Source organism: Dasypus novemcinctus, chromosome 25 (genome assembly GCF_030445035.2).
Source record: "Dasypus novemcinctus isolate mDasNov1 chromosome 25, mDasNov1.1.hap2, whole genome shotgun sequence".
NCBI classification, from domain to species: Eukaryota; Metazoa; Chordata; class Mammalia; order Cingulata; family Dasypodidae; genus Dasypus; species Dasypus novemcinctus.
In genome coordinates this window covers 15,861,832-15,887,176 of record NC_080697.1, presented here as the reverse complement: position 1 = coordinate 15,887,176, position 25,345 = coordinate 15,861,832, and the positions used below count along the sequence as shown (strand labels likewise).

Genomic DNA, 25,345 nt, shown 5'->3' with positions numbered 1-25,345 from the left:
AAGAAGCTTAACAAACTCTAAGCAAGATAAACAGAAAACCACACCAAGACAGATCATAATCAAATTACTGAAAACCAGTGATAAAGAGAAAATATTATTAATAAAAGTAGCTAGAGGAAGAAAAAAAAAAAGACATGTTACCTACAGGCAGCAAAGATAAGAATGGCCAAGGACTTTTCAAGAAAAAAGCAAGCCCAAAGAAAATGGAATGACACCTTGAAGTGGCTAAAAGAATTTATATTTTTCTTCTTTCTAAAATATACAAATCTCCTTACTTTCTCCACTGAAAAGGGCTAGAAACAGTGACAACCCAGGAGCAACAAGTACCTTAGTGGCCTGATTGTGGTATCTAAATGCTATTTCTCAATAAAGGAAACTAAGGGATCCTTGGAAGAATAGTTGATCCCTGGTCTGGGACAGAATATAGATACACCATAAGCCTGGGACATCTTATTGTGCCAGAAAAAAACAAAGCTGACAAGGTCTAAGGATCAAGTAAAAAAAAAAAAAAAAAATGGAAAAAGCAAAGGAATTTATTTACATGGGCTCCCCCAGCTAAAGATAGGACAATCTGAGTGTTTGAGCGTCAAAAAGAATAATGAGGGAAAACGGACTTTGGCCCAGTGGTTAGGGCGTCCGTCTACCACATGGGAGGCCCGCGGTTCAAACCCCGGGCCTCCTTGACCCGTGTGGAGCTGGCCATGCACAGTGCTGATGCACGCAAGGAGTGCCGTGCCACGCAAGGTTGTCCCCCGCGTGGGGGAGCCCCATACACAAGGAGTGCGCCCATGAGGAAAGCCGCCCAGCGTGAAAGAAAGTGCAGCCTGCCCAGGAATGGCGCCGCCCACACTTCCCATGCCACTGACGACAACAGAAGCGGACAAAGAAACAAGACGCAGCAAATAGACACCAAGAAAGGCAACCAGGGGAGGGGGGGGAAATTAAATAAATAAATAAATCTTTAAAAAAAAAAAAAAGAATAATGATTGCAGTGGATTGAAGCACATAATATACATAAAAATATATGGGTTTATAATGATACTAAAAAAGGAAACTCCTTGGTCACCATTGGAAGTTGCTATGACACTAACTTATTCTGAATTTTGTTAAGTAATGGGAAATATCAAACACTTGTTTTACCTCTCCTAAATGAACAATATTTCAAGATAAACAAAATAGAGGAAATTAATTCGAAATTAATTCAAAAAAGGATGATAAAATTGCAAAACCAATGCTTTGCATCCCCTAATGAATTAATAAATCTAGCAGGACTCTTCGGTGAATGCTAAAACCATTAGGTAACAAGTTGATGGGAGACTTTATAATGGAGGGATGTAACCAATAATGTGAACCCACTGATACATATTTATATTACATTATGTGCCCCCTATTTTGATTTATAAGATGTATATCACACTGTGATGTATTCTTGCCCCTCTCAAAAAAAAGCAAAAACAACCATCAAGGTGCTTAATCTAATCAAGCCTCTAGATCTAACCACAGGGGGTGGAGAAACAAGTTAAATGACACCAGCAGAAAGCAATCAGCCAAATCCAGAATGTAGAAGGTTCTACAAGATAAGCGACTTGGCTTCTTTGCCAATAAGTGATGTGAAAGAAAATGGAGAACTTGTAGATTAAAACAGAAACATATTGGAAAGCAGACGTCTACCAAGTGGAGGGTCCAGGGTTCTATACCAAGGGCCTGCTGACCCGTGTGGTGAGCTGGCCCATGTGCAGTGCTGCCGCACGCAAGGAGTGCCGTGCCATGCAGGGGTGTCCCCTGCATAGGGGAGCCCCATGTGCAAGGAGTGTGCCTGCAAGGAGAGCCGCCCCATGTGAAAAAAGCGCAGCCCACCCAGTAGTGGTACTGCACACACACAGAGCTGATGCAGCAAGATGATGCAACAAAAAGAGATGCAGTTTCCCAATGCCACCTTATAATAAAATTATATGCAGAAGAACACACAGCAAATGGACACAGAGCAGACAACAGGGCAGGGAGTAAAGGGGAGAGAAATAAATCTTTAAAAAAAGACAAACATATCAACAAATACAAACATAAAAGCATCTCAACCAAATTCAATGTGTAGACCTTGTTTGGATCTTGATTTTTAACTGTAAAAGGACATTTTGGAGACTTGAGGAAATTTGTGGATGTACTAGGACATTAAGCAATTTTTGTCAGTTTTGTTAGGTATGATAATGGCATTGAGATTATAGAATTTTTTCACTGATAGAAATACATACTGAAGTTTTTCCAGGTGAAATAATACATTGTCTGGCATTTGCTCTAGCTGCTCCCTCATGCACAAAAAGTTGGGAGAGGGAAGAATGATTAAACAAAATGGACAAAATTTTGGTTATTGGTTGACATTTGGTGATGGGTATATGAGGAAGGAAATAGATTACTCTATTTTTGCACAAGTTTTAACATTTTTATAGTAAAAAAATTAAAAAGGCCATATGCTTAAGGACCTCCCATATGTCTTTAAGAGAGGTCCTCACTCAGAATGTATATAGCATAGTCTTATAGTTAGGTACCATTCTAACAAGTTTGGCTTAATTATCAATTTTATGGGAGAAAATAGACTGATGCTATCTAGTAATATGAGGTATCCCTAAAAACTCTTAAAAGTAAACAGCATTCAGGGCCACTTAGTAAGGTCAAATAGTCCCACTCTGTCTCAACCTCATTTTCCTACCAGATGGCATTACCTAAAAGGTACCTCCATCCCAGGCAAGGCCCAGAACTCCCCTGGAGACATCTCAGTGGTACAGTTCTCTAGGGCTGCAGCCCCAGAAAGACTGCATTTGCTCAAAGGACTTTTGAGAGGTCTTCTCTGTGGTGAAACACCGTTAATCCTGATTCCATTTTACATTGTGGTTTTTCATTGTTTTCCTTATCATGATTTATCATTTTTTCTGTTTTCCTTTGATGTTTGCCCATTTTAACCCATGTTCATTTCTCCCTCCATATGTGTTTGTGTCGCGCTTGCTGTCTTTGCGTCCATTGTTCCAGGTTGCAGTCTAGCCAGGATAGACCCAGTCATGTGGCCGATGAGCATGCGCTGATCGCCTCCTATGTGGCCCGCCTGCAGCACTGTGCACGGTTAGTGGTAGACAGCAGCAGGGCTGACCAAGAGAGGGAAAGCCGCGCTGCCTGGGGTTGTCAGCTGGAAACAGTTCTGCGTGTGGGGTTTTTCTTGGGAGGCTACTAGCTGTGTTTGGCAGAGTTTAATTGCTAAAGCATAAGCTTCTAAAAGGAAAGGAGCCCTGCCAAACTTGGGTACTTACCTAAACATAGTCCGGATTTCTACTCTAAAGTGAAATTCACATCCCTCAGATTATACTTAGAGTGGGAACCTCTGAGAGGTCTACAATCCCAAAGATGTAACTTTCACAGAAGTGTTTGATGTAACCTCTTATTGTTGGTTCTTACCTAAATAATGAGATCTTTCTATTGACGTTCAAAGTTCAGTGTCAATCAGCTCACAAATATCTCACTTTGTCTAATCAGAAAGCTTTGTTATCACCTGTGACATTTTTACCATATTTTATTCTTCTCTATCATTGTTGATTTTTTAAACCAGTGATTCTTAAGAGTGGTATTAGATTGGTATAACCTGAGAGGCTTTTTCTAAACCATCTATTCCTCCCTCATATTATAATAATTATATATTTTTTAATAGCCCCACCTACCCCTTTCCCTAAAAGCTACTGTGATCATGACTCACTGTTAATAAAGGAACATGATTGATCCCTCAGTGGGTGGAAAAATGTTTGATTACCACTTACCATACCAGAGTTAATCCTTAAAACAGTTAATACCAAGAAAAGCGCTATTACATTCAGGAAGACCCAAAGCCATCACCATTCTTCAAGGAAAATGACAGATAAAGTTTAAATCCCCTAAAGCCATCCCTCTCCTCCCTATCCCAGCAAAGAAGAGTCGTGGTACCAAACAACTTGTAAAACCCTGCTTTAAGCTTCTTATTCTTAAAGAGAAAACCACAGTTAATAAACACATAACAAAGGCCAGAGCCTTCCGTTTTTATCTTAGTTTGCCCGCAGCATGCCTTGGCTCCTTGGAAAGGCCATTTAACTTTGCTCCTATTCCCCTTTATAACAAAGAATAAATGAATAATGTGGAAAAAAAAACATATGAAAAGGACTGGTTTTAACATTATGCTTCATGCTATTTCCCATGGTTTTCTCAGTGTGAATAAAGAGTGTCGTTATTTTTGGACATTTACCTATCTCTGAAGCCTTAGAGAAACTGTAGGGTTCTTCCTACCTCCCAAGTATGTTTAATAGGCTTACGTTATGGGAGAGAAGGAAGGGCCTGACGACTGTATCACAAAGAGTGTCTCCTCATCCAGCAGTTTATTTCTGTAGGCTCCAAAACAGCCCCGTGGTCTCCAGGAACAGTTATTTCACTCTTGACAGGATAAATTACTTATTATCAGTAAAGAAAATCATGCAAAGTAATTAAAAGCTTCCATGATGAAAATAGCAGAATGTTGACTGGAGACTGCTACCCAAGAAGGTTTGTGGTAGGTTTAGCCAAGTCTTCAAATCTCATGGCTAAGGGTCTAGACTCCCTGAACAAGAATTGGTGGTCAGTTGCTCTGGGAAAACACAAGGAGTAGGTGAGTACTACATCTCCTCTTGATTTATGAAGTCTAAGGAACTGAGTGTCACACTTCATGGAAAAATTTCCTGACTAATTCTGAAAATGAAAGCTTAAGCAGAAAAATAAGGAATCTTTGTAATTTCCCTCAAAGTATTTTCATTGACCTTAAAACCTCTCGTCAGTACAAGGTTCTGGTGCCTGGCTAGAAAGCATAGGCAGTTAAACCAGACGTTTTATCCACATGAGGATATGAATAACAAATAGAATTAACCCTTCTAGGGAGATGAAATGTGATAGAGAAAGAGGACTCTTTTGCACAGAGGAACCTATTGTATCCCTTGCCAAATAACAGAAATCAGGTGCTTTAAGACTCGCTTCTTAGGCTGCCAATTCCTCTTCCATAATGTTATCCCCTTGTAGTGCTAAATGTTGGATTTTATTTTTCTGTTTCTATACAGAGCTACATTTTTGTTCTTGTTTATTTAAAAGACAAGGATAATTCCATTATTCCTTTATTTCAGACACACACCCTTAAAGCACTAATATTATAGTTCAGCCCTGACCTTAGGGCTTTGTTGGTAGCATGTTCTTATTACAAACAAGATCATCTTTAAGAGAACAGTTGTGCACTCTGGAGACAGACATTTGCACAGCTAACATTATAAAGTATCAATAAATGTCACAGGCAGAAGACTTAAAGCACATTTAAAAATATATGAATAATCTAGAGGAAAGACCAAGTTAAACCTAAAGAATTAGGCATGGAGGTAGAAGCAGTGAGAAGGGTGTAAAATTTCTAGCAAAAAAATATAGATGGTTCCATAAAAAGGCCAGACAGCTCTTTATTGATTTAACCTCACCCTTCTTAGGTTTCCCCCAGTAATTATAACTAGATTTAGTGAGTATTGAACCCTTGTCTTTAATTTTTTTCATATCTTGTGTCATACTGCTAAATTATAAAAGTCTAGGACAAAAGTAGAAGCAAACCACAAAAACGTTTTCTAGTCAGCCATCATAATCTCTGTTGTTTTAAAGTATCTGTTATACTTAAAAATATTTATATAGCCACAGTCCCTAGAAATCTACACCTGCACTGATATGGATAGATAAATCACAGTCAACATAACATGCAAAATTGACGAATCAGTTATTTCATAATCAGAAGTTCCATATCAATATCCAATATATACAGAGCTGGCCTACTACACAAGAACACTTCTTTTGTCCAGGTGCCACATTATCTGATATACCGCCTATGTGGGTATTTAAATTTTTAGAGAGCTGCTACTCTTGTTAATTCACTCTAAGATGGGACTATAGGTGTAGAATGTACGTGGTAAAAGAAGATAAAGAAACATTGAAAGGGACTGTTTGATACCATGGAGTCTTCTCCAACTTTACATTATGTTGGGCCTGCCCTGGCCACCTGACCAAATTTCCCCACTTATTCTCAGCCAATATTAAGTATACTTTTTTTCAGCTTTCCATTTTTCATGATGCTTTAGTTTTCTTTTGGTCTTTTTAAATTCAGCACCTATATCCAAAAGTCATGGCTTTTCCAAAACATTTGAGTTGTAATCCCTGTCTCAGACTTTGTAGGTGCCCTGACCTTTCTCAGTCCTTGCATTCAAATAGAATACCACCTCTTATGGTCTGGGAACAGTGGGGATGTACTGCTGAAGAGGGATAGAACACGTGGCTTCATCATCTCTTTAAGCACCCTTGTGTCACAGAAGACCACTAGTATCTATGACCCAAGCCTCCACTTCTTTTGTCAACATTCTTTTTTAAAAGTTTTCCTTCTACCTGTTTAAGAGTAGAATATGAGTAGGGGATGTTTAATAGATAACTGTTGGATTTTTATCCCCTTGGCAGTGTCCTGGACAGTCCTAGCCGACTAGATGAGGAACACCGGCTTATTGCTCGCTATGCTGCCCGGCTGGCTGCAGAGGCAGGAAACATGGTGAGTAAGTAGAGGGTCCCAGTAGAGTACTGTTGATTAATATTACTTTAATACGCAAATGGTAGGGGAACAATGTGCACAAAACTCAGGAGAATAGGTACCTCTGGGACAGAAGGAGGAAAGTAGGTTTAGGAAAGGGTTTGCAGGGGTCTTTAATTTTATCTATAATGTTCTGTTTCTCTGCAAAATGAATCAAGAAGAGAAAATCAACAAAGCCAGAACCTGGTTCTTTAAAAATATTGATAGTATTGAGAAATCCCTTGTTAGACTGATCAAGAATAAGAGAAAAAATACAAATTACCAATATCAGGAATGAAGAAGGGGACATTGCCACAGATATTATAAGGATGATAAGAGATTTTTTTTTGCCAATTATTTGATGAAATGGACAAATTCCTTGAAACACACAAATTACCAAAACTGACACAAGAATAAATAGAAAATATGAATAGTCCTCTATGTGCCTAAGAAATTGAATTCGTAATTAACTTTTCACAAAGAAAACAACAAGCCTCAGATGGCTTAACTATTGAATACTAACAAAAACTTAAGGAAGAAATAATATTAATCCTATACAACTCTTTCAGAATTTAGAGGAAGAAGGAAAACTTCCCAACTCATTTAATAAGGCCACTATAACCTGATACCAAAACCAGGCAAGGAAATTACAAGAAAAGAAACTTCTGGCCATTATCTGTCATGAGCATACATGTGAAAACAAAATATTAGCAAATTGAAGACAGCAGTATATAAAAAGTGTAATACTCTGTGATCAGGAGCTTTATGCTAGAAATGCAAAGCTGTTTAATATATAAAAATCAACCAATATAATTCTCCATATTAACAAATTAAAGGAGAAAATTATGTGATCATTTCAATACATGCAGAAGACATATTTGACAAAGTACAGCACCCATTCATGATAAAAAATTCTCAGCACTCTAGGGATAGAAGGAAGCTTCTGCAACCTAATGAAGAGAACTTACAAAAAAACCTACAAAGAAAATTAATGTCTAACAATAATAGGTAAAATAGAAATAGGAACATCCCCCTACCCCCAATATTGGGAACAAGACAAAGATATCCACTTTCACAAACTCTATTCAAAATTGTATTAGAAGTCTAGCCACTGCAACATGACAAGAAAAAATAGGACATAAATTTTGGAAAGGAAGAAGTAAAACTGTCTTTATTTGCAGATGATACATTGTGTATCAAAAGTCCTAAGGAATTTACAAAACAGTACTAGAACAGATAAGTGAATTTAGCAATGTCACTGTTATGAACAATTAGAACATGAAATTTAAGAAAAACATCACTTACTATCACATTAAAAAAACTTGTTAAAACCTTTTGGAGGAATTTAGTGAAAGATGTTCAAGACTGAAAACTATAAAACATTGCTAAGAGAAATTCAAGAAAACCTAAATAAATGGAGAAGTACACCAAATCATAGACTAAAAGATTCAATATTCTTGGAATGGTAAATTTCTCCCAATTTATCTATAGATTCAATACCAATCAAAATCCCAATAAGCTTTTTTTGTAGAAATTGACAAACTGATTTTAAATGTATTTGAAAAACCAACAGACCTAGAATAACTAAAACAATCTTGAAAGAGAATAACAAAGTTGGAAGACTTAACACTACCTAACTTCAAGACTTACTGTAAAGCTGCACTAATCAAGACAGTGAGGTATTGGCAAAAGGAAACAAATAATCAAGTTAACAGAGTTCTTAAAATAAACCCACATTTATGAGATCAAATGACTTTTGACATGGGCACCAAAGCATTTCAATCAGAAAAGGGAAATCTTTTCAATAAATGCTGCTAGAACAACTGAAATCCACATGAAAGAGAAAAAAATCTCAACTCCTTATACCATACAGACAAATCAGTTTGATATATATCATAAACATAATAGGTAAAACCATAAAACTGCTAAAAGAAAGCAAAGAAGAGTATCTCATGACCTCGGAGTAAGAAAAGACTTCTTAGAGAAGATACAGAAATCACAAACCACCTAAAATTTGATAAATTGGATTTTATCAAATAAAATAAAATCTGCTCATCAAAAGTTATTAAGAAATAAATAGACAAGCTACAGACTGGAAGAAAGTACTCGCAACACATGTCTGAAAAAGGACTTTATCCAGGATACATAAAGAATTCTTGTACCCTCAACAATAAAAAGGTAAGCCAGTTTTAAAAAATGGGCAAAAGTCTTAAACAGATACTTAACAAAAGGAGATTTACAAATGGCCGATAAGCACATGGAGAAAGTCCTTCATTTCAGTCATCAGGAGAATGCCAATTAAAACCACAATCATCCGCGGCGGACTTGGCCCAGTGGTTAGGGCGTCCGTCTACCACATGGAAGGTCCACAGTTCAAACCCCGGGCCTCCTTGACCCGTGCGGAGCTGGCCCATGCGCAGTGCTGATGCGCGCAAGGAGTGCCCTGCCACGCAGGGGTGTCCCCCGCGTAGGGGAGCCCCACGCGCAAGGAGTGCGCCCCGTAAGGAGAACCGCCCAGCGCGAGAGAAAGTGCAGCCTGCCCAGGAATGGCGCCGCCCACACGGAGAGCTGACACAAGATGATGCAACAAAAAGAAACACAGATTCCCATGCCTCTGACAACAACAGAAGCGGACAAAGAAGGTGCAGCAAATAGACACAGAGAACAAACAGCCAGGGTGGGGTGGGATGGGGATGGTGGGGAGGGGAGAGAAATAAATAAATCTTAAAAAAAAACACCACAATCATGGGATACAGGTGTGGCTCAAGCAGTTGAGCACCTGCTTTCCACATGAGAGGTCCAGGGTTCAGTTCCTGGTGGTCCTAAAAGCAAAAAACAAACAAACAACAAGCAAACAAAAGAAAAAAAAAAAAACAACTTAGGGGAGCCAGTAGAGCTTAGTGGGTGAACAGTGTCTTCCCACATATGAGGTTTTGAGTTTAATTCCTAGCTCTGGTACCTTAAAAAGCCACAACCCACAATCAGATACTGCTCACTAGAATGACTACAATGGAAAAAAAAAAAAAAACCAAATCAAATATTGGAGAGAATGAGAGAATATGAAGCAACCAGAAGTCTCATGTATTGCTGATGGCATGTAAAATGGTACAGCGCCTTTGAAAAACTACTTGGCAGTTTCTTTAAGAGGTAAACATACATTTATCCTATGGCCCAGAAATTCTACTTCTAAGTATTTATCCATTAGAAATGAAAACATGTATCCTCAAAAAATGTTGTACAAGAATGTTCATAGCAGTTCTATTCATGATAACCAAATCCTTGTAGTAGTCAGGTATTGATCAACACAAGAATGAATAAACAGAATGCATTATATTCACACAGAAGAACACTTCTTACCACAAAAATGAATGAACTCCTGATACATACAACATAATAGATGAATATCAAAAATAAAATGATGAGAGAAAGAAGATGCAAAAAAGTTCATACCGTTTAATTCCATCTATATGATATTTGAGAATAGGCAATAGAAATCAGATCAGAAATTATTTCTGTGGATGGAAATATTGAAGAGTTGAGGAAACTTTCTGGACTGATAGAAGTGTTCTGCATTTTAATAGGCATGTGGGTTACATGAGTGTACATGTTTGAGAAAACTAACTGAAAGGTATACTTAAGATCTAAGCATTTCACTCTATATACTCAATTATAAGGAAAAGGCACCAATAGTGAAAATGTAAGGGTTTGATTGAAATGGGAAGTGGTTATCCAGGGATTTGCCATGTGTTCCTTGCAATTTTGAAATAATTCTTTTCCTTCTCTCTTTTCACTTCTTTCCTTTTCTCACAGGGAAGTGACTATGTTCATAGTCAATACTACCACCACTACACACACACATTCATTTTATTCATTCAGCAAATATTTGTTTTGTTTCTGTGAAGGGCCAAATAAAATACTACGGTGAACAAATGATTCCTGCCTTCATGGAACTAACGATCTAGTGGAAGAGACAAACATTAAATAATCACAGTACTAAACACATAACTACAAATTATAAGTGCAATGGAAGAAATACAGGGAACTCTGAGAGAGTATATATAGTGGGTGCCTGATCTATTCTGGAGAATAAGGAATAATTACTCAGAGAACATATTACTTGGGTTGGGATTTGAAAATAAGTAGAAGAGACTTCTCTTGGGAACTGAAAAGGAACTGAAAACCAAAGCAGCCCAAGAGCTACAGTTTCTGCTGTTGCTGCTGTTACCCCTGCCCTGTGCTTGGGTTTTAATTATCAGGAGATGCAGAGGGCAGAACCTTGGGCATGTACACAGTGGAGAGTTGGAAACGAGGCTCTCTCATTAAGCTAGGCCCATCAATACTTTGGTGAAGGTAAGAAATAGAAGAAGACCATCTGCCAGCACAGAGATAAAACAGGGAAGCTTATAGATCTCCTCCTTCTATTGGAGTAGTGTAGGGGTGAAGAAGACTTCCCTGGGAATTTATAACCTCAGGCCTGTACATACTTTTTTTGGGTGGATTTATACAACTTCATCCTCTCAGAAACACCAAGGTGGAATTTTTACTTAAAAGTAACCTGTGGGCATCTAGCGGAAGTAAAATGCAAATCCTTTCCTGAGGCCATCATCCTTAACTGAGGCCCAGCAATAATCCCACAGAAAGATACAACCAAACAGTACAAGACTCCGAAGGAGAATCAGGAAGAGCAAAATTTGACCTTCAGTGACTTTCAAATGATAGAATTATTGGCTATAAAATAATGACATTTAAAAATTTAAAAGAATTAAAATCATGAAAAAATACTATATAAAAAGACCTGAGTTAAAAAAACAAACTAAATAAAACAGCATTTTACTTACAAAAAGTTATCTTAGTTTAAGATGTTCATTGTATTTTAAAAAGTAACCATTAAGGGAAGCTACTGTATCTCAATCAGCCACATGCCGCAGAGAGCTGCCAGCCCTCAAGTGCTGCAGAGTGCTGCCCAGCCCGCAAGTGCCATGGAGAGCCAACTCAGCAAGGTGACACAACAAAAAGGGAGACAAGAAACACAGAAGAGCACACAGTGAATGGACACAGAGCAGACAACAAGCAAGCCACAAGGCAGGGAGGAAATAAATAAAAATAAAATACAGACACACAGAAGAATGCACAGCAAATGGACATAGAAAGCAGAGAGCAAGCAAGTCGCAAGGCGGGGGAATAAAAAAAATTTTTTTTAAGTAGCCATTAAGAAAATTACTTCAGAATATAGAGAAAAGGAAAGAAGGGAATCAAAATGGCACACTAAAAGAAGCAACTAAATACAAAAAAGTCGGTAATGGTATAATTGAGGAACAAAAAACTTGCAAACATAGAAGAAATACAGAAAACAAATAGCAAAATGCCAGAAGTAAATTATTTCTTCTCAGTTATTACCTTAAATGTCAATGTATTAAACTCCCCAGTTAAAAGGCAGAGTTTGGTCTATGGAAAGAGAAATCATGATCTATCTTTATGCTGTCTACAGGAGACTCACTTTAGGTACAGAAATACAAAGAGGTTGAAAGTGAAAGGATGGAGAAAGATATTCCATGCAAACAGTAATCACAAAAGAGCTGGAAGGGAGGTTTGGGTGGTGGGCGGTATTGAAGCAGCAGGAGAGTGGATGGGTCCAGGTAGAGGAACCTTGAAGGCCATGCTAGGCAGGTTGGTCTTTATCCTGAGAACTGTGGGGAGGAGTTTTGTGGTTGTTGAGTGAGCCTCAGCTGCCAATGTGGAAATGGAGTGGAGAGGGTAAAACCAAAGTCCAAAAGACCAGCTGGGAGGCTGTTAGGATGATCCAGCAGAGAGAGGGCAAGGTGAGCTGAGATACTCCCTACTAGCTGTAGCATTCAACCTCAGGAGCAAATTACTTTGATCTTGAAGGAGTTAAGAAAGGCCAAATGCTTTTGTTAGCCATTGCAAGGGCGTTTGTTTTCTTGCCTCTCAGACTTACCTCTATTGATTAGAAGTGGCCTGAGTGACTAGGATTTGCATTCCCCAAAGCTGCTCTGCTACCTGCAGCAAGGTGGGGAACAAGGTTACTGGCCCAGGCTAGGGAGAGAGGCCCAGGCTACAGACTGCTCTTCCCATGACGCTGGTTCTCTAGCAGGGTAGACCAGGGCTCTAGCCCCACCCCAAACTCTTGCCCAGATCTGGACAGAGCCTCCTGAGAAGGGGCCAAAGGAAAGAGGAGAGTAGTGCCAGGCACTTACCAGTGAAAGACTAAAGAACTGTCACAGATTGGAGGAGATGAAGTAGACATGATAACTAAATGCAATGTGGGATCCTAGACTAGAAAAATGACAGAAGTAGTTTGGTTAATAGTAGCATACCAAAGTTAATTTCTTAGTTTTGATCATTGTACTATGGTTATACAATATGTAAACATTAGGGGAAACTGGGTTGTACATGGAAACTCTCCGTACTATCTTTGCAACTTTTCAATAAGTCTAAAATTATTACAAAAATAGAAAGTTTTAAAACCATGAAAAAAGCCGGAGGGGCTATATTCTCAGTTTTAAAAAGATTACAGGAGACAGGGAAGGATATTGTATATTGGTAAAAATGTCCAATCCAGCAAGGAGATAAAATGATTAAAAACATATATGTACCTCACAACAGAGCCCCAAAATATATGAATCAAAGATTAACAGAATTGAAGAGGAAAATAAATAGTTCTACAATAATAATTGGAGATGTCAGTAATTCAGTGATTGATAGAATGTCTAAGCAGAAGATCAGTAATTATATAGAGTACTTGAACAACACTATTAACCAGTTAGACCTAATGGACATTTATAGAACATTCCACTCAACAGCAGAATACACATTCTTCTTAAGTGCACATGGATCATTTTCCAGGATATATACCATATGTTGGGCCACAGATTAAATCATAATTTTAAAAATTGAAACCTTATAAAGTATTTTCTTGGACCACAGTGGAATAAAACTAGAAATCAATAACAGAAGGAAAACTAGAAAATTTACAAATATGTGCAAATTAAACAGCACACTATTAAACAACCAGTGGGTCAAAGAAGAAATCACAAGGGAAATTAGGAAATATCTTGAGATGAATTGAAACGAAAACATAACATTCCAAACTTATGGGAGGCAGCAGAGACAGTGCTCAGAGAAAAATTTATGAACTAAGTACCCCTACATTAAAAAAAGAAAGATCACAAATCAATAACCTAACTTCACACCTAAAGAAACTAGAACAAGAAAAGCAAACTAAACCCAAAGTTAGTAGATGGAAGGAAATAGTAAAGATTAGAACAGAGAATTTTTTCAAAAATCAATAAAATCGACAAACCTTTAGCCAGACTGACAAAGAAAATGAGAGAGGACACAAATAACTAAAATCAGAAAACCTTACAGAACAAAAAGGATATGCCCACAAATTAGAAAACGTAGATGAAATAGATACATTTATAGAAATATACAAATTACCTAATCAGATTGGATCAGTAATCAAAAACCTAACAAAGAAAAGTACAGGACCAGATGTAGAATTCACATCTAGTCCTACAAAACATTTAAAGATGTAACATTAATCTTTTTCATACTCTTCCAAAAAATAGAAGAGGAGGGATTACTTCCTAACTCATTCTGTGAGGTCAGCATTATCCTGATACCAAAGCCAGAGAAAGAGCATAATAAAGGAAAATTTCAGACCAGTATCCCTTACAAATATATATGTGAAATATTGGCAAACCAAATGCAACAGAATATCAACAGGATTATATACCATGATCAAGTGGAATTTAATCCAGGAATGCAATGTGAAAACATCAATTGATGAAATACATCACATTAATAGAATGAAGAGAAAAGAAAAGATGATCATCTCAATTGATTAACAAAAAGCATTTGATAATCCAGGAGCCCTTCTTGATAAAAGCCCTCAGAAAACTAGGAATAGAAGGGTACTTCATCAACCTGATAAAAGGTATATATTGGGAAGTGGATGTGGCTCAAGTGATAGGGCTTCCAGCTACCATATGGGAGGACCCAGGTTCAATCCCTGGGGCCTCCTGGTGAGAAAGAAGAGAAGTGAGTTTGCACAGCAAGCCGGTGCCTGTGTGGCGAGCCAAGTGCCCACGTGGTGAGTTGAGTGCCCATACAAGTGAGTCACGTAGCAAGATAATGACTCAACAAAAGAGATTAAGGGAAGAATCAAGGTGAAGCACAGCAGAGACCAGGAACTGAGGTGGCACAATTGACAGGGAACCTCTCTCCACATCAGAGGTCCCCAGGATCTAATCCCTCTGAATCCTAGAAGAGAAAGATGAGAAGATAAGACAAAAAAAGAGAAATAGATATACAAGATCACACAGTAAAAGGACACAGGCAGCAAAAACAGTGGGAAGGGGGAGGGGAAGAAAAAAAAAGGTATATATTAAAAGCCCACATTTAACATCATGCTCAATGGCAAAAGACTGAAAGTTTTCCTTCTAATATCAGGAACAAAACAAGGAGGCCCACTGTCACCACTATTATTAACATTGTACTGGAAGTTCTAGTTAGAGCAAGTAAGCAAGAAAAAGAAATAAAAAGGCATCAAAAGTAGAAAGGAAGAAGTGAAATTTTCCCTATTTGCAGATGACATGATCCCTTATACAGAAAATCCTGAAAACTCTACAGCAAAGCTACTGGAACTAATAAATGAATTCATGAAGCGTATGTAGCCCAGGTGATTGGACTCCTGTCTACCATATAGGAGATCCAGGGTTCAATCAGCCCACATGTAGTTCTGGCCCACACAGGAGTGCTGGTCCATGCAGGAGTGCTGGCCCACATGGAATAGTGGACCACATGAAGAGCTGGTAGAACAAGATGATGCAACAAAAGAGACATAGAGGAGAGACAGCAAGAGATGCAGCAGACCAGGGAGCTGAGTTGGTACAAGAGATTGAGCACCTCTCTCCACTCTGGAAGGTCCCAGGATCGGTTCCCGGTGCCACCTAAAGAGGAGACAAGCGGGGAAGTGGATGTGGCTCAAGGGATAGGGCCTCCACCTATTATATGGGAGGACCCAGGTTCAATTCCTGGGACCTCCTAGTGAAAAAAAAGAAAAGCATGCCTGTGCAATGAGCCTGTGTCCATGTGGTGAGCCAAGTGCCCGCGCAAGTGCCTGCATGGTGAGCCAGTGCCTGCGCAGTGAGCAGGTGCCCGCACAAGTGAGTCATGCAGCAAGGTGATGATGCAACAAAGGAGAGACAAAGGGGAGAGTCAAAGTGAAGCTCAGCGGAGACCAGGTACTGAGGTGGCACAATTGACAGGGAAACTCTCTCCACATCAGAGTTCCCCAGGATCTAATCTCTCTGAATCCTAGAAGAGAAAGATGAGAAGAGAAATAGATACAGAAGATCAAACAGCAAATGGACCTAGACAGGAAAAACAGCAGGGCAGGGGAGGATGTGGGGGGGAGGGGGATAAATAAATCTTTTTTAAAAAAAAAGAGACAAGCAGACACAGAAGAACATAGCACAGACAGTGAGTGCAAAGCAACAAGGGGTGGGGAATAAATAAATCTTTTTTAAAATAAATAAATGGATGAATTCAACAAAGTAGTGGAGTACAAGATCAACACACTAAAAGCAGGAGTATTTCTATACACTAGTATTGAACAATCAGAAGAAGTCAAGAAAAAAATTCCATTCAGAATAACAACTAAAAGAATCAAATAACTAGGAATAAATCTAACTGTGGATATAAAGGAATTATATATAGAAAACTAGAGAACATTGCTGAAGAAATACATACTTAAGACCTAAATAAATGGAAGGCCATTCATGTTCATGGATTGGAAGGCTAAATATTGTTAAGATGTCATTTCTACCCAAAGCAATTTACAGAATCAACACAATCTCAATAAAATTCTCTGGCAGTTTGATATTATTTATGAATTCCAAAAAGAGATATTATGTTTGTAAATTCTGCTGTTCCTCTGGGTGTGATACTCCTTTGATTGTATTAAATTCCGAGGTTTCACTTTTATTTTATTAAATCAAGATTAGGGCTTTGATTTGATCACATCATTAGGGCTTGCAGAGTTGAATCCCAACCCTTTTAGTGGGCTATATAATTGGATACTCAATCAAGAACATGGAAGTAGATACAGAGAGGATCCTGCAGCCCTGGGAAGAGAGATGAGCCTGATAGTTTCCATCTGACCTTGTGAAGAGAGCAGAGCAGCTGAGCATGGAAAGAAACAAGCCCCAGAGGAAGAGAGAGAGTTTTATGCCTGCCTACAGCTGAGATCGGAAGAAGCTGGGACCTCATAGCCTTATGAGGAAGAAAGAAGGCTGAGGGAAGCAGACTTGGCCCAATGGATAGGGCGTCTGTCTACCACATGGGAGGTCCACAGTTCAAACCCCAGGCCTCCTTGACCCATGTGGAGCTGGCCCATGCGCAGTGCTGATGCGTGCAATGAGTGCTGGGTCACGCGGGGGTGTCCCCCGCATAGGGGAGCCCCACACACAAGGAGTGCGCCCCGTAAGGAGAGCTGCCAGCGTGAAAGAAAGTGCAGCCTGCCTAAGAATGGCGCCGCACACACGGAGAGCTGACACAAGATGACGCAACAAAAAGAAACACAGATTCCCGGTGCTGCTGATAAGGATAGAAGAGGTCACAGAAGAACACACAGCGAATGGACACAGAGAGCAGACAACTGGGGGGGGGTGGAGGGGGAGGAGAGGAGAGAAATAAATTTAAAAAAATAAATCTTTAAAAAAAAAAAAAAAGAAAAAGAAAGAAGGCTGAACCCTCACAGACATCACCCACCATCTTGCTCCAACACATGGCCAATGACTTCGGATGAGAAAGAAACCCCTACAAAAGAAACTCCCAGAAGAAAACCTAGGGAATCATTCAGAACCTTGCATTAGGCAATGCTTTCTTAGATTTTGCACCAAAAAAGCATGAGCTTCAAAAGAAAAAATAGATAAATGGGACCTCCTCAAACAATGGATTTTATCATGAAAGTAAACAGCCTACTCAAGGGGAGAAAACATTTGGAAGCCACATATCTGATAAGGGTTTAATATCCAGGCTATATAAAGAAATCCTACAGTTCATCAACAAAAAGACAACCCATTTTAAAAATAGGCAAAAGTCTTAAACAGATGTCTCTCCAAAGGAGATATGCTAATGGCCAAAAAACACATGAATAGATGCTAAACAGCATTAACTATTAGGGAAATGTAAATCAAAACCACAATGAGATACCGTTCCCTACCCAGTAGAATAATTACTATTTAAAAAACAGAAAATGTCAAGTGTTGGAAAGAATGTTGAAGTTTTGGTAGAAATGTAAAATGGTGCAGCCACTGTGAAGGACAGTTTGTGCCTCAGAAAATTAAATATAGAATTACCATATGACCTAGCAATCCCACTTTGAGGTATATTTGCAAAAGAACTGAAAGCAGAGACTCAAGCAGATATTTGCATACCAGTGTTCATAAGGGCATTGTTCACAATTGTCAAAAGATGGAAAAATAAAATGTGGTATATAAATATAATGGAATATTATTCAGCCATGAAAAGGAATGAAATTCTGATACATGAGACAACATGGATGAACCTTAAAGACATCATCTTAAGTGAAATACACCAGTCACAAAAGAACAATAGTGTATGATCTCACTGATAGCAAATAATTAGAATAAGCAAATTCATAGAGGCAGAAACTGGAATATGTTACCAGAGGCCAGGGTAGGGGTAGGGAATGTGGAGTTAATGCTTAAAATATACATAGTTTCTATTTGGTTTGATGGAACAGTTTTGGTAATGGATAGTGGTGATGGTAGTACAATATTGTGAACATAATTAACAGTACTGAATTATATATTTGAATATGATTTTAAGGGGGAAATTTTTATGTAATCTAAAACTTCTTTAAAAATAATAAAAAGGGAAATTTTAGGTTGTATTATGCTATTAGAATAAAAAATTTTAAAAATAACTTGACTGGACAACATAAACATTGAACCCTATTGAAAACAATGGAGCATGTTAATATTATATTTACAAAAATATTCCTTCCTGAATTGTAACAAATGTACCACATTATGAAAGGTGTTGATAAAAGGTAGTATATGGAAATTTTCTTAGTTTTGTTTTGTTTTGTTTTGCTTTTTTGAGGTACTGGGGGCCAGGGATTGAGCCTGGGACCTCATGTGTGGGAAGATGGTGCTCATCCACTGAGCCACATCTGCTTCCCTAAGAAGCTCCACAGACTTTTTTTTTCTTTGAGTCATGTGTTTTATGCATGTTTTTTCTGTAAACCTACAACTTCTATGATAAAGCACTGAAAAAACTACTAATAGGGAAGCGGACTTGGCCCAATGGATAGGGCATCCATCTACCACATGGGAGGTCCATGGTTCAAACCCCGGGCCTCCTTGACCCATGTGGAGCTGGCCCACGGGCAGTGCTGATGTGTGCAAGGAGTGCCGTGCCACGCAGGGGGGCACACAAGGAATGTGCCCCGTAAAGAGAGCTGCCCGGCGTGAAAGAAAGTTCAGCCTGCCCAGAAATGGTGCCGCACACGCAGAGAACTGATGCAGCAAGATGACGCAACTAAAAGAGACATAGATTCCCGTGCTGCTGACAACAGCAGAAGCGGACAAAGAAGAACATGCAGCAAATGGACACAGAGAACAGATAACTGGCGGCGGGGGGGCAAGGAAGGGGAGAGAAATAAAATAAATCTTTAAAAAATAATAATAATAATAAGTTTAGAAGGGAACTTGCTCAACATGATAAAAGGCATTTGTACTGGTTTGAAGTTTTTTGTGGAACTCAGAAAATTATGATCTTAAGCTAACCCATTCCTGTGCATGTAAACCTATTTTATGTGGGACCTTTTGATTAGATCACTCTTGATTAGAATTGCTTCAATTAAGGGACCTTAGATTAGATAACAGGGCCCAGGGAGGGTCTTAATCCTTTTACTGGTACCCTTTATATAAACAGAGAACTTAAAACACAGACACACCTAGAGCAAGAGAGCTGCCATTTTACCCTGCCATGTGAGAGAAGACTCCAGGATCACCCACAGCTGCAGAAAGAGAAACGTGAGTGGCTGAGAGACAGATGTTGGAGGCTGTAATCAGTGTAGCACCCAAAGCTGAAGAGATGTAGCCCAGGGAGAGATGAGCCCATATACCTGATTGTCCACAGCTAAGCCTTGGGAGAAAGTGAGCTTGGAGGAGAAAGCAGAGACTGGCCACCATTTTGCCTTGCCATATGGCAGGAGTCCGGGGTCTGCCAGTAGCCAACCTTTGGTGACACAGCAACTCTGATGAGGCCTTCATTTGGACATTTTCACAGCCATAGAACTGTAAGATTTTATCCTAAATAAATTCCCATTATAAAAGCCAACCCATTTCTGGTGTTTTGCATTGGCAGTCTTTAGCAAACTAAAATAGTACTTATGAAAACCCACAGCTAATATCATACTCGATGGTAAAAGACTGAAAGTTTTCCCCCCAAGAACATGAACAAAACAAGTATGCCCCCTGTCAACACTGTCATTCAACATTGTACTAGAAGTTCAAGATCTAGTCAGAGCAATCAGAAAGAAAATGAAAGAAAAGGCATCCAAATTGGAAAGGAAGAAGTCCAATTCTCCCTATTCGCAGGTGACATGATCCCGTTTATAGAAAATCCCAAAGAACCCTTAAGAAAGCTTGAACTGGGAATTGGATTTAGCTCAACTGATAGAGCATCCACCTACCACATGGGAGGTCCAGGATTCAAACCCAGGGCCACTTGACCTGTGTGGTGAGCTGGCCCATGCACAGTGCTGATGCGCGCAAGGAGTGCAGTGCCATGCAGGGGTGTCCCCCGCATAGGGGAACCCCATGTGCAAGGAATGCACCCTGCAAGGAGAGCTGATACGTGCAAAGAAAAAAAAAGCTCAACCTGCCCCGGGAGTGGCACCACATACACGGAGAGCTGACACAGCAAGTTGACGCAACAAAAAGAGACACAGATTCCCAGTGCCACTGACAAGAATGGGAACAGACACAGAAGAACACAACAGCAAATGGACACAGAGAGCAGACAACAGGGAGGAGAGGAAGGAGAGAAAAATAAATGAAAAATAAATCTTGAAGAAAAAAAAAAAGCTTGAACTAATGAATTCAGCAGAATTGCAGGAAACACAATGAACACACAGAAATCACTTTGGTTCCTATATACCAGTAATGAACAACCTGAAGAGTAAATCAAGTGAATAATTCTATTTGCTGTAGCAACTAAAAGAATAAAATAACTAGGAATAAACTTAACCAAGGAGGTTAAACATTGAAAACTACAAAACATTGCTGAAAGAAATTAAAGAAGACCTAATAAATGAAAAGACATCCCATTTTCATGGGTCAGAAGACTATTTATTGTTAAGATGTCAGTTCTGCCTAAAGCAATCTACAAAATCAGCGCAGTCCCTATCAAAATTCTAGTATGGTATAAGGATAGACATATAGACTAGTGGAATAGCATTGAGAGTCCAGAGTTAAATTCACACATGTGTGGCCATTTGATTTTCAACAAGGGTACCAAGTCCATTCAATGGAGAAAGAATAGTCTCTTCAACAAATGTTGCTGGGACAACTGGAAATCTACATACAAAAGAATCAATGTGCCCTCTTACCATGACTAAAACTAAATGTAAAATTGATCAAAAGCCTAAATATAAGAGCTAGTACTATGAAACCCTTAAAAGAAAACATTCGAAGATATCTTCAGGACGTTGTAACAGGCAATGGATCTTTTTTTTTTTTACTTTATTCCAAAAGCTTGGACAGTAAAACAAAGAATAGTTAAATGGGACTTCATTAAAATTTTAAACTTTTGTGCACCAAAGGACTTTAGCAAGAAAGGAAAAAGTCAACCTACGGAGTGGAGAAAATATTTGGGAACCACATATCCTATAAGGTTTTAATATCCAGAAGCTATTAAGAACTCCTACAACTCAACAACAAAAATATAGCCTGACTTTAAAAAGTAGTCCAAGTACTTGAATAGACATTTCTCCAAAGATGATATTCAAATGGCCAGTAAGTATATCCAAAGATGCTCAAAATCATTAGCCATTAGAGAAATGCAAATTAAAACTATAGCGAGATACCGCTTCATACCCACTACAATGGCTTTTTTTTTTTTCAAAACCTGAATATAACAAGGGTTGGTAAAGATGCAGACAAATGAGAATCCTCTTACATTGTTTGTGGCGATGTAAAATGGTGCAGCCACTATAGAAAACAGTTTGGAGGTTTCTTAGAAAATTATACCTAGAATAACCATATTACTTGGCAACTCTACTCATAGATATATACCCAGTAGAATTTGAAACGGATTCACGTAGATATTTGTACAGCATTATTAATCATAGCATTATTCACAATAGCCAAAAGGTGGAAGTAATCCAAATGCCCATCAGCAGATGATTGGATAAACAAAATGTGGTATATCCATACAATGAAATATTATTCAGCCATGAAAAAGAAGTGAAGTGCTCATACTGCTACAACATAGGTGAACCTTAAAGCCATCATGTTGAGTGAAAGAAGCCAGACACAAAAGGACAAATATATTAATTTTTCTCATATGAAATATCTAGAATAAGCAAATTCAGAAACAGAAAGCAGAATATTGGTTACAAAGAGTGCCAAGAGGTGGGGGAGGGAATGGGAAGTTAATCCTAAATGAGTAAGAGTTTTAGTTTGGGATGATGAAGATAGTGTAGAAATAGAAAGCTGTGAAAGTTGTACAGTATTGTCAAAGTACTTAATGTCAAAGAATTGTCTACTTAAAATGGTTAAAATGAAAATAAAAAGGAAAAAAAAAAAAGGCTATGTAAGCATTAACCAGGTAAAGAGAATGGAGTGTGTGCCCCCTGGGCTGCTCTACCTGTGTAAAGGCCCTGACGCTGTAGGGGTCAGAACCTGAAAGACAGCTTGTGTGACTGGAGCACAGAGACCATTGTGGAGTGGGGTAAACTTTCAAAATCTTTTTCTCAAGAATCTAATGTTAGAGTCACACATCTGACTCTAACATTACAACTCTAAGGTTGAGTGAAATGGAACAGAATAGTACAAAAGAGTCTGAGGGAATAAAACGAATCAGTTAAACCTTACTTGTGTCCTCAGTAAGTCACAACTGTTCGATTTATTTTAGAAACAAAAATTTCTAAATAAAATAGTTTAGATGAATGGGATTGTGGCTGAGCTTTTAAAATTAAATATATTTAATGCCATTACACAGTCTTGTTGACTTTCTATAGTACTTTTTAAATATTGTAAATTAAACCCCCAAAGCCGTTTGACCCTGTACCCCTTTACTGCAAACAAGATAAGTCTATTTGAACCTGATAGTTTCTGATGTCAATTCTCTAGTTCTTGTGAAAATGATTATTGTTAGAATGGTCTTGAAATTGCATCCTGATATGGTTCCTTTCATCTTCTGTACATTTGCCAAAGTGTAGTTATCCTATAAATATTGGGCCTCTCAAGAAGGAATCTTCTTGGCTGGATTTCTGTTAAACACAGGGCTCCTAATCCTCTAATCTCTTACTGATACAAGTGCTTTGCATAAAGTGGGTGTAGTGCTCAAAAGAATTTATTTATAGCCTGCCAGATAGGCTTTGTGTTGATTTAAAGAAAAAAAAAAACCACCTTCCACAAAGAAAGATCATTAAATCATTTTAGCAGCCAGCAGTGCGCCCGGTGGCTGCTTCAGCATTCCGAGTTAAGTTCTCCCTGGGTGGTGAATGTGGCTACTGCAACCTCCTTGGGCTGACTCTTGAATAAAGAAATTTTAGGTTGCTTAGATGAGCCATCATTATCCAGAACAGCTAATTTGTTTTCCAGAAGTGAAAACAAATTCCCTGAGTTCCTTTTTGATTTTTTGGGGTTTTTTTTTGGTTTTTGTTTTTGGTGTTTTAATTACAATATAACTATAACGTGTGGTAAATAGTAGTAAGAACAGGAAATTATTAAGGTTTTACCACAAACATCACCAGCACTGGATATAATCAGATGGTTTATTTATTTTTAAGTAAAGTTTTTTCCTTTATGGAAAGTTTGAAAACTCATTGTGGAAAAGTTGGAAGAAAGGTGAAAGGAGGAAGTCCTCACCCACTGTCATACTTCTAAGCACTTAAACTTTTTTGAGATTTTTTTTCATCTAGCCTATTCCCACCATCTTGTCAGCCTGCTGCAGACATGCACCATTCCAGAAATATCCTCATGGCCTCTTAGAACTAAAGATTAACAGAATCCATGTGATGTTTTGCACATATTTAATGACTCAGAAACCCCCTAAAATAGTAATTGTCAAACCTGGCTCTGTACTGAAATCATGTATGAAAGCTCCCAAGTCTTCTGATTTGCAGCTAGCTTGGGAACCGTAGCCCTAAACAACATTATTGGGTATTTGAGACAGTGAGGGACCAGGCTAATAATTGACAGCCTTTCAATTAGAGTCTGAGGTTGGGATGATTGTTAGAATGGTACTCAGTACAAAGAAAGTCTAGTTGACTATCAAACACGTTTTTGGGGGACTCCTGCCACGTTCATGGGACGTGGGAAGCCTCCAGTCTCTTTTTAGGAGGTTCCAGAAATGCCTGCTATCAGATGAGTTTGCTGGCTGTGTTGGCTTTCCTTGGTTTTACAACATTTGCCCAGTTTTACTTGAAATGACCTTATTTCTTTCGTATTTTTCAGATGTTTCTCCATTCCATTAAAAGTGATGGGGCCTATGAAACTATTTAAACCTAAGAGGATGACCTCTAATGGAACAGAGGAAGTTTGAGGCACCTTTTCCTTCTTAGGATTAAAGGAGCCTCAATACCTTATTCCCATTCCTCAGTGCCTCTTTCTCAAATATTAAAGCTTTATCCCTTAGAATCTGGTCCTTTCCCCCGCAACTTTTTCTGTCTTTCGTTGTTCTGGCCTTAAGGTCCATCCACTCAACAGTTGCAATCATTATTAGATACTTGATTATTTAACTTTTAAATGATCTCTCACCTTTTATCTTGTAAACTTGCCCAGCTTACACTTCTATTGTAATTGGATGAGTCTTTTTTCTCCAGAGTTTACACTGCCTAGTAGCTGCTTTGACTCCACAACAGAACTATAAATAATAGCTACCATTTTTGAGAGCCATCTATGTCTGTAGCCCTGTACCAGAATGTAATAGAAACATTACCTCTGGTCCTCATAGCAGTTCTGCAAGATAGGAATGATTTCAGATGTGATTTTACAAGTGAGGAAACCGAAAGGTTGAATCACCCCAGCTAGACCTGAGGTTCATGTACAAGGTTATGTGACTTCATATATGAATATGATATCTTGTGAATACTCCGCCAAGATCACTTCCATTTTTAGAGTCAGTTAAACATAACCAATTTTTTTTACCTATACTTCACCACAGTTTTTGATATTTCAACACACACAGATTCCATACTCCCTGTTCAAAGTCCTAGACTGGCCTCTGTCCACGTTCAGAGTAAGCTGGAACCTCATCTTCACGGCTGCAAGGCCCCCTGCGGTCTAACCCCTAGGATCCCACCAGGGTCCGCCTGAGCAAACCCAGCGGGACCACAGCAGCTGCAGGGCCTTTGCTCTTGCTGTGTTCTTGGCAGATTTGCTTCCTCACTGCATTGAGCCTGCCCTTCCATAGACACTCGTTTCAAGAGTCTGTCCCAGTTCA

General features: G+C 38.7%; 1 protein-coding gene across 11 annotated transcripts in view; it reads left to right on the top strand.

Annotated features, from left to right (window-relative positions):
* DTNB (dystrobrevin beta) overlaps positions 1–25,345 on the top strand; it is a 350,467-nt gene that overhangs the window by 277,970 nt on the left and 47,152 nt on the right. For 8 of the 11 annotated variants that reach the window (XM_058287727.2, XM_004452521.5, XM_012522952.4 and 5 more), the window contains exons 11-12: positions 3,022–3,111; positions 6,511–6,598. In XM_058287727.2, the coding sequence (XP_058143710.1) occupies positions 3,022–3,111; positions 6,511–6,598 (178 nt within the window). The remainder of the gene's footprint in view (positions 1–3,021; positions 3,112–6,510; positions 6,599–25,345) is intronic. The other 3 variants (XM_058287728.2, XM_012522954.4, XM_012522953.4) reach the window with 1 other exon arrangement.